The sequence below is a fragment of the Heteronotia binoei genome, chromosome 20 (assembly GCF_032191835.1).
Source record: "Heteronotia binoei isolate CCM8104 ecotype False Entrance Well chromosome 20, APGP_CSIRO_Hbin_v1, whole genome shotgun sequence".
NCBI classification, from domain to species: Eukaryota; Metazoa; Chordata; class Lepidosauria; order Squamata; family Gekkonidae; genus Heteronotia; species Heteronotia binoei.
Window position 1 is genome coordinate 10,422,009 of NC_083242.1, and position 16,953 is coordinate 10,438,961.

Genomic DNA, 16,953 nt, shown 5'->3' on the forward strand with positions numbered 1-16,953 from the left:
ATCTCCTCCTCCTCCTCCTTTTTCATCATCATCACCATCGGCGGTTTGCAGTTAGATTCTCCAGCTAAGACAATATTATAGAGGGGACCCCCTTCTGAGGCGATGTGCCCCTCTGGAATTTTGAGAACAGGAAATAGGTGTCACAACATCATGGCTGTCACGCAAGACTGGGGCCAATCAGAAAACAGCTGCTACCAGGTAGTGGGGCCAATTACCAAATGTCGAGGACCAGCAAGCCAATCTTCCTCCTCGTTTGCTTCTGGGTTCTCCTACTCCAACAAGCTTTGGGGGAGGGGCCAGTGGGCACCAGAAAATCCAGCCATAGATGTTGACGATGACCAGGGTTTGCTTCTTCTTTTTTTTGTCGCAGGAGCTCCTTTGCATATTAGGTCACTCCCCTTGATGTAGCCAATCCTCCTGGAACTTACAGTAGGCCCTGTGCCAAGAGCCCTAGAAGCTCCTGGAGGATTGGCTACCTCAGGGGGGGGGGTGGAGCCCGATATGCAAAAGAGTTCCTGCTACAGAAAAAGCCCTGACGTTGACTGTTTATAGGGTTGATCCACGGAAGTATGGAACGGGTGCCCAGCCCTGTTGGACTGGTGGGCCGTTTTAGAATTGCGAGAATTGGTAACGGGTGCCACCCTGACCTGGATAGCCCAGGCTGGTCTGTCTCGTCAGATCTCGGAAGCAAAGCAGGGTCAGCCCCGGTTAGTATTTTAATGGGAGAGCTCCAAGGAAGCCCAGAGGTGTGACGCAGAGGCCGGCAACAGCCAACTACCTCTGGACATCTCTTGCTTTGAAAACCCTAAGGGGTTGTCTTCAGTCACCTGCAACATGGCGGCCAAAAAAAGTGGGTACCATCATAAAATGGCTGTCATAGGGGCAGGGTTGTCCTCTACGAAATAGCTGCCATGTGGCCTGGGACACCCTTTAGGGATCACGTGCCTAGAACCGCCCAGTCAAAACCTTGTCTTTGCCACCGTCAACCAATTGCCTCTCACCTTTTATTGGTGTAGAAATAACTGGAGCATGTCCTCCAGGGCTTTTTTTGTAGCAGGAACTTCTTTGCATATTAGACCACACCCTCTTGATGTAGCCAATCCTCCCAAGAGCTTACAGGGGTCTTCATACAGTATCTCATGTAAGCTCCAGAAGAATTGGCTACATCAGGGGTGTGTGGCCTAACATGCAAAGGAGTTCCTTCTACAAAAAAAGCTCGAGTCTGTATTGCTGGACTTTGATCAGGCAAGCTTGGACCCCCTACCTACGTTTAGACCTTGAGCGCTGCCACGGTCATCTGAGAACTTTGCCAGCACCATTCAAACCTCTCTTTTCATTAGAAGATGAAGATATTGGATTTATATCCCGCCCTCCACTCCAAAGAGTCTCAGGGTGGCTCACAATCTCCTTTCCCTTCCTCCCCCACGACAGACACCCTGTGAGGTAGATGAAGATATTGGATTTATATCTCACCCTCCACTTTGAAGAGTCTCAGAGCGGCTCACAATCTCCTTTCTCTTCCTCCCCCACAACAGACACCCTGTGAGGTAGATGAAGATATTGGATTTATATCCCACCCTCCACTCAAAAGTGTCTCAGAGCGGCTCACAATCTCCTTTCTCTTCCTCCCCCACAACAGACACCTTGTGAGGTAGATGAAGATATTGGATTTATATCCCGTCCTCCACTCCAAAGAGTCTCAGAGTGGCTCACAATCTCCTTTCCCTTCCTCCCCCACAACAGATACCCTGTGAGGTAGATGAAGATATTGGATTTATGTCCCGCCCTCCACTCCAAAGAGTCTCAGAGCGGCTCACAATCTCCTTTCCCTACCTCCCCCACAACAGACACCCTGTGAGGTAGATGAAGATATTGGATTTATATCCCGCCCTCCACTCCGAAGAGTCTCAGAGCGGCTCACAATCTCCTTTCCCTTCCTCCCCCACAACAGACACCCTGTGAGGTAGATGAAGATATTGGATTTATATCCCGCCCTCCACTCCGAAGAGTCTCAGAGCGGCTCACAATCTCCTTTCCCTTCCTCCCCTACAACAGACACCCTGTGAGGTAGATGAAGATATTGGATTTATATCCCGCCCTCCACTCCGAAGAGTCTCAGAGCGGCTCACAATCTCCTTTCCCTTCCTCCCCCACAACAGACACCCTGTGAGGTAGATGAAGATATTGGATTTATATCCCGCCCTCCACTCCGAAGAGTCTCAGAGCGGCTCACAATCTCCTTTCCCTTCCTCCCCCACAACAGACACCCTGTGAGGTAGATGAAGATATTGGATTTATGTCCCGCCCTCCACTCCGAAGAGTCTCAGAGCGGCTCACAATCTCCTTTCCCTTCCTCCCCCACAACAGACACCCTGTGAGAGTGTGAGTCTAGATCCACCTTAAAGACTAACAAAACTGGAGGCGGGGGTGGGCTTTCGTGAGTCACTGCTCACTTATTTAGATCCTGAAGAAGTGAGCGGTGACTCGTGAAAACCCATACTCCCACCAATGTTCCCTCTAAGCTGCAGAGTCTTGTGAGCAAAAATCCGACCTTGTGAGTGACTGGCCTTAGCGTTGTGAGCGACTGCACAAGTTACTGTGCTCTGGTGTCCTCCTTCCTGAGCGAAGACAAAAAGGGGCGAGCTGGAGGCTTAAAAAGCTGCACGCTAGCTCACGCTAACTCAGCTTAGAGGGGACATTGACTCCCACCCCAAATTTTGTTAGTCGTGGAGGTGCTACTGGACTCTTGATCGTTACTGCTACATGTAGGCAGCCAAACACAGGGACCCTTCTTCGTCTCTCTTTTCATGTCCCTTTAGCCCTTTCGTTGAAGAGCCCCGTGGCGCAGAGTGTTAAAGCTGCAGTCCTGCAGTCCTAAGCTCTGCTCACGACCTGAGTTCGATCCCCGGCAGAAGCTGGGTTTTCAGGTAGCCGGCTCGAGGTTGACTCAGCCTTCCATCCTTCCGAGGTCGGTCAAAGGAGTCCCCAGCTTGCTGGGGGGAAAGTGTACTGGACTGGGGAAGGCAATGGCAAATCACCTTGTAAAAAGCCTGCCGTGAAAACATTGTGAAAGCAACGTCACCCCAGAGTTGGAAACGACTGGTGCTTGCACAGGGGACCTTTTCTTTTTTCCTTAGCCCGCAGCATTTATCTACGCTGCCAGCATCTTCTGCAGACCGCTAACAGTGCCCTACATCACCTGGTTATGGGAAAGCAAGAGGGGAGGCGGCATCTCTTTGTGGTTAAGGACCATACATAACATTGGAGGTGAGTGGAGGGCACTTAATTCTGTCCTCAAGAGAAGAAGAAGAAGAAGAAGAAGATATTGGATTTATATCCCGCCCTCCACTCCGAAGAGTCTCAGAGCGGCTCACAATCTCTTTCACAAGAAAGAGAAAGTTGTGGCCTTCCAAGGGTGAGCATCCTTGCCTTAGGACAGGGGTGGCCAAACTTGCTTAACACAGGAGCCACGTAGAATAAACATCCGATGTTTGAGAGCTGCAAGATGAGGGAGGGAGAAAGGAAGATGGGGAGGGAGGGAGGGAGCGAAGGAAGGAAGGAAGGAAAATAGATGGAAAAGGGGAGGGAGAGATGGAACTTTAAATGCATTCTCCAAGCCGCCGGCTGTCTTGGCTTGGAGAAATTATTTAAAGAGAGAAATGCCTTCTCCGAGTCAGCAGTGGGGCTTCAAGAGCCACACAATATGTGGGCAAGAGCCATACGTGGCTCCCGAGCCACAGTTTGGCCACCCCTGCCTTAGGGGTTCACCAGCCGGCGATGTTTGTGACAAGAGTGGCTGTCTTGGCAGCAGGCTAGTGCTTTGATCCTCTTAGCAAAGTCAGGGACCGGAGTGGCCAAATTTGTTGAACTTAAGAGCCACGTAGAATAAACGTCAGATGTGTGAGAGCCACCAGACATGAACATCAGACGTTTGAGAGCAGGAAGGAAGGAAGGAAGGCAAATAGATGGGGAAGGGAGGAAGAGGTGGAAAGAAGGCAACTTTAAATGCTTTCTCCAAGCTGCCAGCTGACTTGGCTTGGAGAAGTGATTTAAAGGGAGAAATGCCTTCTCCAAGCTGGCCAACTGGACCTTTGAGAGCCCCACAACATGTGTGAAAGAGCCACATGTGGTTCCCGAGCCACCGTTTGGCCACCCCCTGGTTTGGAACAATAAGCACACTTCCCATCAAGGGGACTGTTCACAAATTAGCTAGTCCTTCCTTCCTTCACAAGGAAGCGTCAGCTGCAATAAAGAAGGGAGTGGGTGTTGAAAGGGGGTGAAGTGTGACAAAGGGCGGGTGTAGTAATGTCACTGGAAATGCTTCCTTCTCTATAGAATGCCCCTTGACCCCGGCTTTTGATCTTTGCCTTTATGGCCGTAGTTAGCTTGCGTTGCCAACCTCCAGGTGGGCCAAGGAGTTCTTCTGGAATGGCTAGAGATCTCCTGTTGACATAGTTAAGGTTGCCAGCCTCCAGGTGGGGCCTGGAGATCACCCACTTTTTCATCTGATCTCTAGCTGGCGGAGATCAGCTCCCCTGGAGAAAATGGCTGCTTGGAAGGGTGGGCTCTAGGGCATTGTGCCTTGCTAAGTCCCCTCCCCTCTCCTGGATTCCACCCACCCCCTCAAAGTCTCCAGTTTGCCTACACAGACCTGGCAGCCAATGTTCCCTCTAATCTGTAGAGTCATGTGAGCAAAAATTCTACTTTGTGAGCTACTGGCATTAAAGCCGTGAGCTGCTGCATCAATTAGTTTGCTCCGGGGCCATTCTTCCTGAGCCAAGAAACAAATGTGTGAGCCGGAGGCTAAAAAAACTGTGAGCTAGCTCACACTAACTCAGCTTAGAGGGAACACTGCTGGCAACTCTAGATCTCTCACTTTTCCAACTGTTCTCCCCCTAGCAGAGAGCAGCTCCCCTGGAGGAAATGGCATTGGCCCACGCCGAGGCCCCTCCCCTCCCCAAACCCCGCCCTCTCCTAACTCCACCCCCAAAGTCTTCAGGTATTTTCCAACACAGGCCTTGCAACCCTAGACATAGCTATTTCCCTGGAGAAAATGAGAAGAGGAGGAGGAAGAGGAGATGGGATTTAGGCTGAGGCAGCGGGTCTCCTATCCATCAGTTGGCCTCCCTTGTAGCAACATCATGTCTTACTACAGTGCTATCCTGCTATTACTACCACCATGGGCCTATAATTGCTTATCCTGTATGATGTGCCCTTCCCACCTGTGGCGCACTTTGTTTATTGTTTTTATTGTTTCTACTTCTTTAATTTTAATGTGTTATTTTAACTCTGGATTGTAGCTTTTTGTTGTTATTACTGTACGTTGTGATCCGCCCTGAAGCCCGTTCGCGGAAAAGGGCGGAATATAAGCCTACACAATAAATAAATTCATACCCTGCCCTTCAGTCAGAGCAGCTTACAATCCCCTTCTCTTCCTCTACCCACAAGAGACACCTATGAGGGAGGGTGGGGCTGAGAGAGCTCTGAAAGAACCAACTGCTCTTGAGAGAACAGCTCTGCCAGAATGGTGGTTGACCCAAGGTCACGCCAGCAGCTGCTTGTGGAGGAGGAGTAGAGAATCAAACCCGGTTCACCCAGATTAGAGTTTGCGCACTACACCAAACTGGCTCTCACCATACTGGGTGGGTATCGGCACCTTTCGAAAATGCTCAATATAATTGAATTTGGCTGGAAAGAGTGGGGAGTGAGTTGCCAGGTCTCCCTGGGCGCCATCAGGAGTATGGTTGCCAGATCCAATTTGGGAAATTCCTGGACATTTAGGAATGAAGTCTGGGGAGGACAGGGACTTCGGGGCGGGGGGGGGGACAATGCCTTAGAGTCCCCCCTCCAAAGCAGCCTTTTTCTCCAGGGGAACTGTTCTCTGTCGTTTGGAGATGAGCTGTGATTCCAGGGGATCCTGAAGTCCCACCCGGAGGCTAAATACCACTATCTGTATAAGCTGAAAGTCTGCCGGATAGATTTGTTCTCTTGCTGGCTACTAATGGAGCAGAGGTCCCTCGGTGGCTATTAGCCACAGTGTATGATGATGATATTGGATTTATATCCCGCCCTCCACTTAGTCTCAGAGCAGCTCACAATCTCCTTTATCTTCTCCCTTCACAACAGACACCCTGTGAGGTGGGTGGGGCTGAGAGGGCTCTCACAGCAGCTGCCCTTTCAAGGACAACCTCTGCCAGAGCTATGGCTGACCCAAGGCCATTCCAGCAGATATAAGTGGAGGAGTGGGGAATCAAACCCGGTTCTCCCAGATAAGAGTTGGAACTCTGTCTGAGGCAGTGATGCTCTGTATTCTTGGTGCTTGGGCGGGGGGCAACAGTGGGAGGGCTTCTGGTATCCTGACCCCACTGATGGACCTCCTGATGGCGCCTGGGTTTTTTGACCACCGTGTGACACAGAGCGTTGGACTGGATGGGCCATTGGCCTGATCCAACGTGGCTTCTCATGTTCTTACGATGGATCGAGTCCAAGTTGCCTCCTCCTTCATTCCAGCATTTGCAGAGAGTCCAAGGTGGACTTCCAGGACACACTGCTATTCTGATAATGCTCTTGGCTAGTTCTCAACTCTGGCTTCGGCTGGGACAGGAGATTTATTTGAGAGGCTGGAGTGCCAAGCCAGATGCTGGTGAAAAACGGCTTCCTCCAATGCCCGTCCCTCAAGCTTTGTCGCTGATCCAGAGAAGGCAACTGAAGCCATTTGGGGTTATTGAGGCATTACGGGCCAACAACGGAAGCTGCCTTTTCCCAGCAAAGTTCCCATACATCATCCTTGGCCTCCCCCATAAAGCCTTCCCCCCCCACACACACACACACACAAAACAAGGCCAGAGTGTTTCAGAAACACAACCCCTCCTGAAAATAGTTTCAGAAGGAAATCGTGTTGGTCTTAAATGAAACAGATTCAAGTCCAGCAGAGCCTTGTTGGAAGCCAACACAAGTTTCAAGGTATGAACTTTCATCAGCCAGAAGCAGAAAGGAAGATCGCAGGGTCCTTTTGCTTGTAAAGGACGCGAGGCCCTATGCCCTATGCTAATTTGTAATCAGCTGCATTACCGCAGAGGGGAAATGCTCAGGGAGCAGAAAATTAGCCTCTGTAGTGAGTTAAGAAGTCCGTGTCTCTATTCAGCCCTGGGGGGGTGGGGTCCGTTGTTCTGAATTTGTGAATGAACTCAAATCCGGTAATCTCGCATTGAAATCTCTGTCCCTGTTAGGTCAGCAATAGAATGACCTGGAAGACTAAATCGTTCTCTCCCGGCTTTTTTGAGTGGTGCTATTTCTAATGTCCTCCTGAGCCGCCACTGTGATTATTTCGGTGAACCTGCAGAGGAAAGACCATCCTGCCCGTTTCAGCAGAAGACAGATCGCATGTTTGATTGTGTGCCTTTTGGGAAACGGGCCTCTAGGTCTCCCTTTGCTTCTTTCAACAGGAAAGCGCTTTGACACCTCGCTGGTGGCGACATGAGTCACCCCAAGCGTTGGCGAGAAACAAAAGGGCAGAGAAGAGGCACCGAGACGGGAGTACCAGCTCGACAAGCGCCCTTGACGCCTACAGTGCCGTTTCCCCTCCCCTTGTGCGTCTGCCTTGCAAGCAGAAATGGTGAGTCCTCTTTTAAGTTCAAATACGGGTGACTTTGCCTTTTGGACCATTAAGACTGCCCTGACCTGCATGGCCGAGGCTAGTTGGATCTCATCCCACCTCTGAATCTCAGCAGGGCTGGTCCTGGTTAGTCCTTGGATGGGAGACCACCAAGGAAGTCCTGGGTTGCTGTTCAGAGGCAGGCAATGGTGAACCACTGAACGTCTTTTGCCTTGAAACCCTGTCTTCGGGACCGCCTCTCCCTATATGAGCCCCCCCGCCCCGGGTGCTGCAGTCAGCTACACAGCATCTTCTTGAGATCCCTGGCCCTAAGGACACCTGAGTGACTTCAACGAGGGCCAGGGCCTTTTTGGTCTGGACCCCTACCTGGTGGAATGAGTTCCCGTTGGAGAAAGTAAAGAAGTCCTTTTCTCCCTTTCTCGCAATACAAGAACTCGTGGGCATTCGATGAAATTGCTGAGCAGTTGGGTTAGAACGGATAAAAGGAAGTACTTCTTCACCCGAAGGGTGATTTAACACATGGAATTCACTGCCACAGGAGGTGGCGGCGGCTACAAGCATAGACAGCTTCAAGAGGGGATTGGATAAAAATATGTAGCAGAAGTCCATCAGTGGCTATTAGCCACAGTGTGTATATATATATGTGTGTATGTATATGTATATGTGTGTATATATATATAATTATATATAATTATATATAAATTATATATATAATTTTTTTGGCCACTATGTGACACAGTGTTGGACTGGATGGGCCATTGGCCTGATCCAACATGGCTTCTCTTATGTTCTTATGTGACACAGTGTTGGACTAGATGGGCCACTGGCCTGATCCAACATGGCTTCTCTTATGTGACACAGAGTGTTGGACCGGATGGGCCACTGGCCTGATCCAACATGGCTTCTCTTATGTTCTTATGTGACACAGAGTGTTGGACTGGATGGGCTACTGGCCTGATCCAACATGGCTTCTCTTATGTTCTTATGTGACACAGAGTGTTGGACCGGATGGGCCACTGGCCTGATCCAACATGGCTTCTCTTATGTGACACAGAGTGTTGGACCGGATGGGCCACTGGCCTGATCCAACATGGCTTCTCTTATGTTCTTATGTGACACAGAGTGTTGGACTGGAGGGGCCACTGGCCTGATCCAACAAGGCTTCTCTTATGTGACACAGAGTGTTGGACTGGATGGGCCACTGGCCTGATCCAACATGGCTTCTCTTATGTTCTTAAGAGCCCGCTTGCGGCAGAGCCGTATTAAAAATTAGGCCAAGTAGGCACTGGCCTATGGGCCCCCACCCCAGGCCAGCTTCCCTCTCTGGTTTCCCCCCTGCTTGCAGCCTTTCCAGCCTGGACGTGCAGTCAGCTGCTCTTTGCCCGACTTGCCTGGTGTGGCTGCTGCTGGCGTTGTCGCCAGGGTTACCTCTCTCTGCCTCTCCCCTGCAGCTTTGTCAAAAGGGCTTTTGAGAAGGTGCTTCCAGGCGGCAGTGGGGGCCGAGGGCAGCGGGGCGGGTGCTCAGACTCGGAGATAATTTGCAATGGGGCCCCCAAGATTTCAGCTGCCTAGGGGCCTTCGCAGGGTTTAATCCGGTACTGGCTTGCGGGGTAGGGTGGGGTAGAAATTGAAAGACGAAATGAAATGAACGGTCACTGTCCATCAGCGAAGACTTGGCGGCACTGTCTGCCACCAACATTAAGGCCAGAACCTCCTCCCCATCATGGAAGGAAGAGGGGGATTTATTCTCGCTAGGAGAGCCAAGCACGGTCCACTTTGTCCTGTGAGCAACGGTGGTGAATAGAGAGCGATTCACTAGGAGCACGGAGACTTGTTTTCAAAACCCTAGGCCAGATAGCTCCCAGGTTTGATCCCTGGCATCTCCAGTTGAAAGGATGAGATAGGACAGGGGGGTGGCCAAACTGTGGCTTGGGAGCGCCACGTGGCTCTTTCACACGTATTGTGTGGCTCCTGAAGCCCCCGCTGCCCAATCGGCCTGCTTGGAGAAGGCATTTCTCTACAGTTCCAAGCCAACCACTTGGGGAATGCATTTAAAGTTGCTTTCTTTCGACCTCTCTCTCCCCCTCGATTTCCTTCCTACATCTGACACTCATGTCCTACAGCTCTCAAACATCTGACGCTTATTCTATGTGGCTCTCACATGAAGGAAGTTTGGCCACCCCTGAAGTAGGAGGTGATGTGAAAGACCTCTCACCAAGACCCTGCAAGTTGGCAACGCTAGCCTCACCAGATGTCTACTTTTATTGTCCTTTAGCCCCCAGACCAAAAAGATGTCTCTTTTTACCCAGGCTTTTACGTTGAGGAGGGCCTTTTTTTTTTAAAGCTTTACAAAAAAGCTACTTGGTGAAACATCAGCCGATTCTACATATTGCAGCCTGCCACCTGTGCAAAAGTTATGATTGGTCACTGGGTTGCTGCAGCTCAGGTATCACTGGTTGTAAATGTATGTGGGTGTGGTCAAGTTGCAACCGACTTACAGTGACCCTAGCGAGGGGCTTTCGAGGCAAGTGAGAAGCAAAGGTGGTTGGTCCATTGCTTTCCTCAGCAGAGCTTTCCTTGGTGGTCTCCCATCCAACACTTATGGTGACCCCAACAAGGGGCTTCAAGGCAAGGGAGAAGCAGAGGTGGTTGGCCACTGCCTTCCTCTGCAGAGCCTTCTTTGGTGGTCTCCCATCCAAGACTTATGGCGACCCCAGCAAGGGGCTCCCAAGGCAAAGGAGAGGCGAGGTGGTTGGCCATTGCTTTCCTCTGCAGAGCCTTCCTTGGTGGTCTCCCATCCAAGACTTATGGTGACTCTAGCAAGGGGCTTCCAAGGCAAAGGAGAGGCGAGGTGGTTGGCCATTGCTTTCCTCTGCAGAGCCTTCTTTGGTGGTCTCCCATCCAAGACTTATGGCGACCCCAGCAAGGGGCTTCCAAGGCAAAGGAGAAGCAAAGGTGGTTGGCCATTGCCTTCCTCTGCAGAGTCTTCCTTGGTCGTCTCCCATCCAAGACTTATGGTGACCCCAGCAAAGGGGCTTCCAAGGCAAGGGAGAAGCAGAGGTGGTTGGTCATTGCTTTCCTCTGCAGAGCCTTCCTTTATGGTCTCCCATCCAAGACTTATGGTGACTCTAGCAAGGGGCTTCCAAAGCAAGGGAGAAGCAGAGATAGTTTGTCATTGCTTTCCTCTGCAGAGTCTTCCTTGGAGGTCTCCCTTCCAAGTACTGACTCTGTTTAGCTGACAACTTAGGGCAACCCCACCAGCAAGGGGCTTTCAAGGCAAGCGAGAAGCAGAGCCGGGGTTGCCCCTGCCGTCCTCTGCAGAGTCTTGCTTGGTGGACTCCCATTCAAGTGCCAAAACTCTACTTAGGTTCTGAGATTTGATAAGATCAGGCTATACCATACCATTCCGCATCCCCGACTGTCAATTCACCCCACTCATAATGCCCACCATATTAAAAAAAGTCAGTCACATGACATTGATCAGCCAACAAGCTGCTTTATTGAAAGCACAGAAAAAATGGCTACCACTGAGTCACCGTGGTAACAACCAGGTTTAATTCCCTGAGAACATTTTTTTTATCATTGTTATTTTTTTAATTCATTCTCTCTGTTTTTTTTTAAACAATACATACTACTTTATGAAAAAAAAAAAATAGAGCAATATCCCAGATACTGGGATATATAAATTAAGGATAAGTAGCAATTACAAGAAACATTTTTTTTCCGCATTTCAAACAGATTTTTTACAGAAGCCGGCATTTTTTCCTCCTTTCTGATCCACAGAAGAGGAAAAACATGTAAAACAAACAAAACATCCACAGGGTTTTTTTTAATACAAAGCTACACAAAAGTCTCCATTTTAAACAAGACACAGTAAATAATACTGCTGAAATAAGAGATATTTACAACTACCGCCCATTATGGGCCATTTTTGCATTTGGAATGGAACTCTTCCAATCTCTCTCTCTCTCTTTCTCTGCCCGTTTGATGCCCTTGACCCCATCCCGTTTGCTGGATGGTTTCATGGCCAAGACGATGACTCAGTAGCCGTCTCCTTTGCAACGGATGCCACAAACTATGATGAACGTTTACTCTGTATCAGGGCTTTTCTTTGTAGCAGGAACTCCTTTGCCTATTAGGCCACACCCCCCAATGTAGCCAGTCCTCCTGGAGCTTACAGTAGGCCCTGTAAGAAGAGCCCTGCGAGGAGTGGCTACATCAGGGCGGTGTGGCCTAATAGGCAAAGGAGTTCCTGCTATGAAAAAAAGCCCTGCTCTGTATTGGCAGACTGAGAGAACAGACCCATCGTTCAGCGGTGGGGAAAGAAAACATTTTTAACTTCCATTCAGAAATCTCTGCTGACCTAGATGAAGTCTACCCTGGGGCTCCCCCCCCCCCCCAAGCTTATGGATCCAACTCCTCAGGCTGAACTCTGTCTCTGATCCAGAGGACGTGGAACCAGGTTTACAATCGGGGGGGAGCTTAAGAGAACGCACAGTCTGCCACACAAGTGCGCTGCGTCCAAAAAAACAGAAGGTTTGTTTCATGCACCCGGGAATGCATGCGTAACGCCCATGTGCAGAAACTTAACGTTCTGGAGTGCGGGAGCCGTTCAAGGGGGCAAAGCAGACCGTGACCCCCCTATAGCACGTTGTTAGCTTGGAGAATGACGGCCTGGTAGAAGTGATGAGCAGGCAGAGAGATTTCGCATTGAAGGAAGACCCAATTAACATTTAAGTTCTTGTAGGTCCCTATGCCTTTTGCGATTTGCTTCTTTTTAAAAACGATATAGCATTCAACAATCAAAACCTCACATTACTTACACGACAATTTTCATAATTACAAAGCTGAGCATGATACATAAAAACAGTCGTAACGAATATTAGGTTTGATTTTTGAATGCTATATAAAAATGTAATTAATTGAATTGTAATTTTATCTTATACTAGATCCCCTGAAGAGGCAAATGAAAAACAGGGCTTTTTTTGGTAGCAGGAACCCCTTTGCATGTTAGGCCACACACCCCTGATGTAGCCAGTCCTCCTGGAGCTTACAGTAGGCCTTGGACTAAGAGCCCTGTAAGCTCTTGGAGGATTGGCTCCATCAGGGGTGTGTGGCATAATAGGCAAAGGAGTTCTGCTACAAAAAAACCCCTGGAAATAAATATTATTTCACCTTGCACATGGTTTCCTACATTTTTTTTCTGCCTACTGCTGCAGCCAATTTTGTTTTGACCAATGACAAATTTTCCATTTGGTATGTATTTACTGGATGCAACCTTCCCTGCTGGGATAGCATCCGTTGAACAAAGATGCCTGATCATTTTGAGAAATACCTTGTATTTCAGATTGTGTGACTCTAACTGCAAAGAGGCAGGGAAACACCACAGCCTGCATCCAGTTTTGGCCTTCCTTAGGATAGCATCCGTTTCCCCTTCAATGCAACCGAGAGAGCGAAGAGTCCCAGAGACCAGCTCAAAATGCAACTTGTCTTAATTGTTACAAAAAGAGTCCTTCAGGACCCCAGATAGTTAGAAAGGGACAGGGTAAGAATCCTTTTCTTTTCTTTTTGAAAAACAAACAAAATAGACAATCGGAAATGACAACAACCTTTGAGCACGTAAACCTTCATTTGCAAACTTCGCCGGGGCCTAGCAGGTGGGAAGGAATGAGGAAAGGTGCTCCTAGAAGCGTTCCTAGAAGTTGTGCAGATTCGATTGAAGAAAAATTGGGTGGGATGAAAGGCAGGGCAAAAGATTTGAGGCAGGGGTCTCCAACGTGGTGCCAACGGGCACCACAATGCCCGCTCGACACCTTTCCCAATGTCTGCTGTTTTTTTAGAAAATGGGTGGGGCACTTGCCTAGGAAGGCTTCTGATTGGTCTCTGGAAATTTGAATGACTATGCAGATTTTTTTAAAAAAAAAAATTACTATGGGAACAGCTACCTCCACCACAGGACAAGGATCTTCATTGTGTGAAGGTAACACTGTAGCATTCATTTGGGGGCTGCCCACCACACCACGCCAGCAAGGCTTTCTTTGTAGCAGGAACTCCTTTGCCTATTAGGCCACACCCATCTGCTGTAGCCAATCCTACAAGAGCTTCCAGGGCTCTTAGTACAGGGCCTATTGTAAGCTCCAGGAGGATTGACTCCATCAGGGGTGTGTGGCCTAATATGCAAAGGAGATCCTGCTGCAAAAAAAGCTCTGCATGTCAGAATTCCAGAGGTGCCTGTAGACTGGGAAAAGGCCGGGGACCCCTGGTTTGAGGCATGACCCAGCCAAGGGTTCGGAGCACCCTTCTGTCCAATCGATTCTGAGATTTGCAGTCTACATAACATTAGAAAGGAGCTCTGCTCAGAACTGCAGCATCAAGCACACGATGTTACTGAAGTCAAAAGAGCTTCCTTTGGGCCATATTTGTACCCCCCCCATTTTCTTCGCTTCACCCTAGCAGGGGGGGGGGGCAAAGAAAGCACAGTCACTGCCATTCTTTAAAACAATATTCCGAAGTATCCAAGCTGGTTGTTGGGGAGGGGGATATCACTGCACCCCTAGTCAGAATCTCTTGCCAAAGACTGCTTGGGATGAAGCGCAATTGCTTCCCACCTACCTAACCCCTGCCCTATCAGAAAGGGCAGGGGCACCGAGAATATCCACTAGCTCAGCTTGCCCAGAGGGCGGCCGGGCGAGGGGGGGTCAGAAAGGGGCCGCACGGCAGCCTATAAACATATGCACACTGTGAATTAACCACAGTAATTAACAGCCAATCGCTTTGCAGCAAAGGGAACACGCCCACACACACACACACACAAACATGCGCACACACAGGTCCCACGAGCCCTTCGGATACCGGGGGGAACTCGGGACGAGTTTTGAGAAAGGTGGGGATGACGTCTTGTCTTTCAGTAAGCGACGTTCAGGGGACACCAAGGGGTGTCGGGATACAGCATGCAGTGGACGGAACGGAACCTGCAAAGCAAAAGAAAAGAAGTTGTTTAGGTCAGCAGCACCACACCCAAGATGATTGAAAGCCCAGATAATGAGCACAGAACGAGCTAGACTGCGGCAGCCATTGTGCCCCCCACCCGTGTCAGAATTCCAAAGGTTGTGGCAGCCATTTTGCAGCTGGCGCCACCTTCTGGAGCAGCCATTTTGTGGATCCAAAAGGTTAGAGACCCCAATTCTAGTCTCTTCCAGAAACCAGCTTTAAGCTTTTCAGGCAGAAGGGGGCAAATTATCTTGTGTTCAGTGCACTGCTTTCTGTTTCTATAATCCTGTTTTATTTTTATTGTTTGCTGGTCTCATTATATAACATTGTATTGCATTGTTCTACAGTGTTGTAACCTGCCTTGAACCTCAGCACAAAAGACAGACTACAAATGAAGTAAATCAATAAAAATGCTCTGCGTATAAGACTTCCCGGGTTCGACCCCTTGCTGTCTACCATTGTTTAGAACAGGATTGTAGGAGTGATAGAAAGAACTTTGCCTGTCAACAGCTCTCCAAAATCCCTACATAACTGGATGGAAGGATGAAGCGACCCCTGCCAACACAGAGAAAAGCTTTCTGGTACAACTTTTGCCTGTCGGGAAACATGAGGCTCACCTGGACGGATCCTCCTCGACAGAGAAAGCGCCTTTCATGTGGATTAAGTTCCTCTTGTTTTCAAACATTCCGTAACTCAAGGTCACCTGTACAACAAAACAAAAAAGCCCCAATGGTTTTGAGTTATCGAGGCCGACGGCTGCTTCCCCAGATCCCTTGTTGACGTTCTTCTTATGAACGGCCCTATATGGCCGAGGACCTGCCTACCTCGGGGAGCGCCTCTCCCCATATGTTCCCCAGAGAGCACTGCGATCTAGTTCACGAAATCTTCTGGAAATCCCTGGGCCAAAGGAGGCCAAATTAAAAACAACTAGGGTGCGGTCACACGTACCATTAAAAGCGTGTGTGTGGCGCTCAAATCTGAACTGCTGAATATTGATTCGATGGAGGGCAGTTCAGACGAGCATCCAAGAATGCGATTCATTCTGTTGTGCGCGATCAGACATCCAATACTATCACGCTCATTTCTTGGAGCATGCGTAATCAGATGGTGATTTCTGGGAGGGGAGGGAGTCCAGTGAACATGTGCCCAACTGTTTGGAGCTGGGAAATCAAAACTTTCTTCAGAGGCAGGGGGGAAGGGCGAAAGTTTCCAGAATTAACGTTGCCGATCCAAACCACGGAACTGCCAGGAATTATTTTCCTAGAAATTGGCAGTGACAATGATATCTTGAAATCCTCCACATTGGAAAAAAAAAAAAAGAATTTTTTCCTGTTCTGAATAGTGGGATAACGTTTCCGCCCCCCCCCCCTCCGATCCTGTGTTGATTGGAGAAGCAGAAGCGTCACCTCAGATTTCCGGATGATCTGGCAATGCGCATGTCTGCTGGGGCTTTCTTTAAAAAAAAAGGTGAGAGGCAGTATCGTGCGTGAGCTGTCCAAACAACAAAAAGCCGATCTTGTGCCACTGTTTTGAAAAAGGGCCGGACTTTATGTGCTGTCAATTTAACGCAGCACTGATCCGCAGCAAGTCGGAATGACCCCGGATGACGCTTGATTGCCAGATGTGCATGTCTGAACGAACACATTTAATCCGTCAGCCAGACGGAGCTGTGTCGTCACTAATGGTACGTGTGACCGCACCCCTAGAGAGCAGGCCTTCTCGATACAGGCACCCCAGTGGTGGAACCAGCTACCGGAGGAGGTGCGGGCCCTACGGGATTTCAATCAGTTCCGTAGGGCTTGCAAAACCGCCCTCTTCCAACTAGCTTTCTAAAATAGAACCTGGTAGTAACATCAAGCCATCTTTGCACATATTGAGATTGTGGCACCATTAAGTTATACTGGTTTTAGATTATTTATTTAATATATTTAACTATGAATCGTATTTTAACTGTATTATCTTGTTTTTACTGTTATAACATGGTCTATACTATGTCCTGTAAGCCGCCCTGAGCCTGCCACGGTGGGGAGGGCGGGATATAAATAAAAATTTATTATTATTATTATTGTATTTTTAATTTAAATCTCTTACGATTTTGTATTTTCTGATGTGTTTTTGATGTGTTTTGTCACTGGAAAGTGCACCCCAGTCTGATTAAAACCATGTTGCCAACTGCACCTATGCTGACAGCTTCAATATGAACTCAGAAAATGAATAATTCTGGAGAGTTAATGCTGGTATGTACTTTTGTTAGGAGCCCCATGGCAGTTTTAGAGGCTGGAGAAACAACTGTCCACACCAGTAAGTGGTGGTAGTGGGGAGCAAAAAAAGCACGTGCAAAGCGCAAC

General features: G+C 49.1%; 1 protein-coding gene across 2 annotated transcripts in view; it reads right to left on the reverse strand.

Moving 5' to 3' along the window:
* Positions 1-16,953, reverse strand: part of LFNG (LFNG O-fucosylpeptide 3-beta-N-acetylglucosaminyltransferase) — a 139,506-nt gene that overhangs the window by 80,871 nt on the left and 41,682 nt on the right. Inside the window, exons 7-8 of one of the 2 annotated variants that reach the window (XR_009556494.1) lie at positions 15,223-15,308; positions 14,446-14,586 (exon numbers count right to left, since the gene is read on the reverse strand). Coding sequence is in view for 1 of the 2 variants with exons in the window: in XM_060260489.1 (XP_060116472.1) it covers positions 14,520-14,586; positions 15,223-15,308 (153 nt within the window). In the remaining variant the exon portion in view is untranslated. Of the gene's footprint in view, positions 1-14,123; positions 14,587-15,222; positions 15,309-16,953 lie in introns of those variants that run through there. The other variant, XM_060260489.1, reaches the window with a different exon arrangement.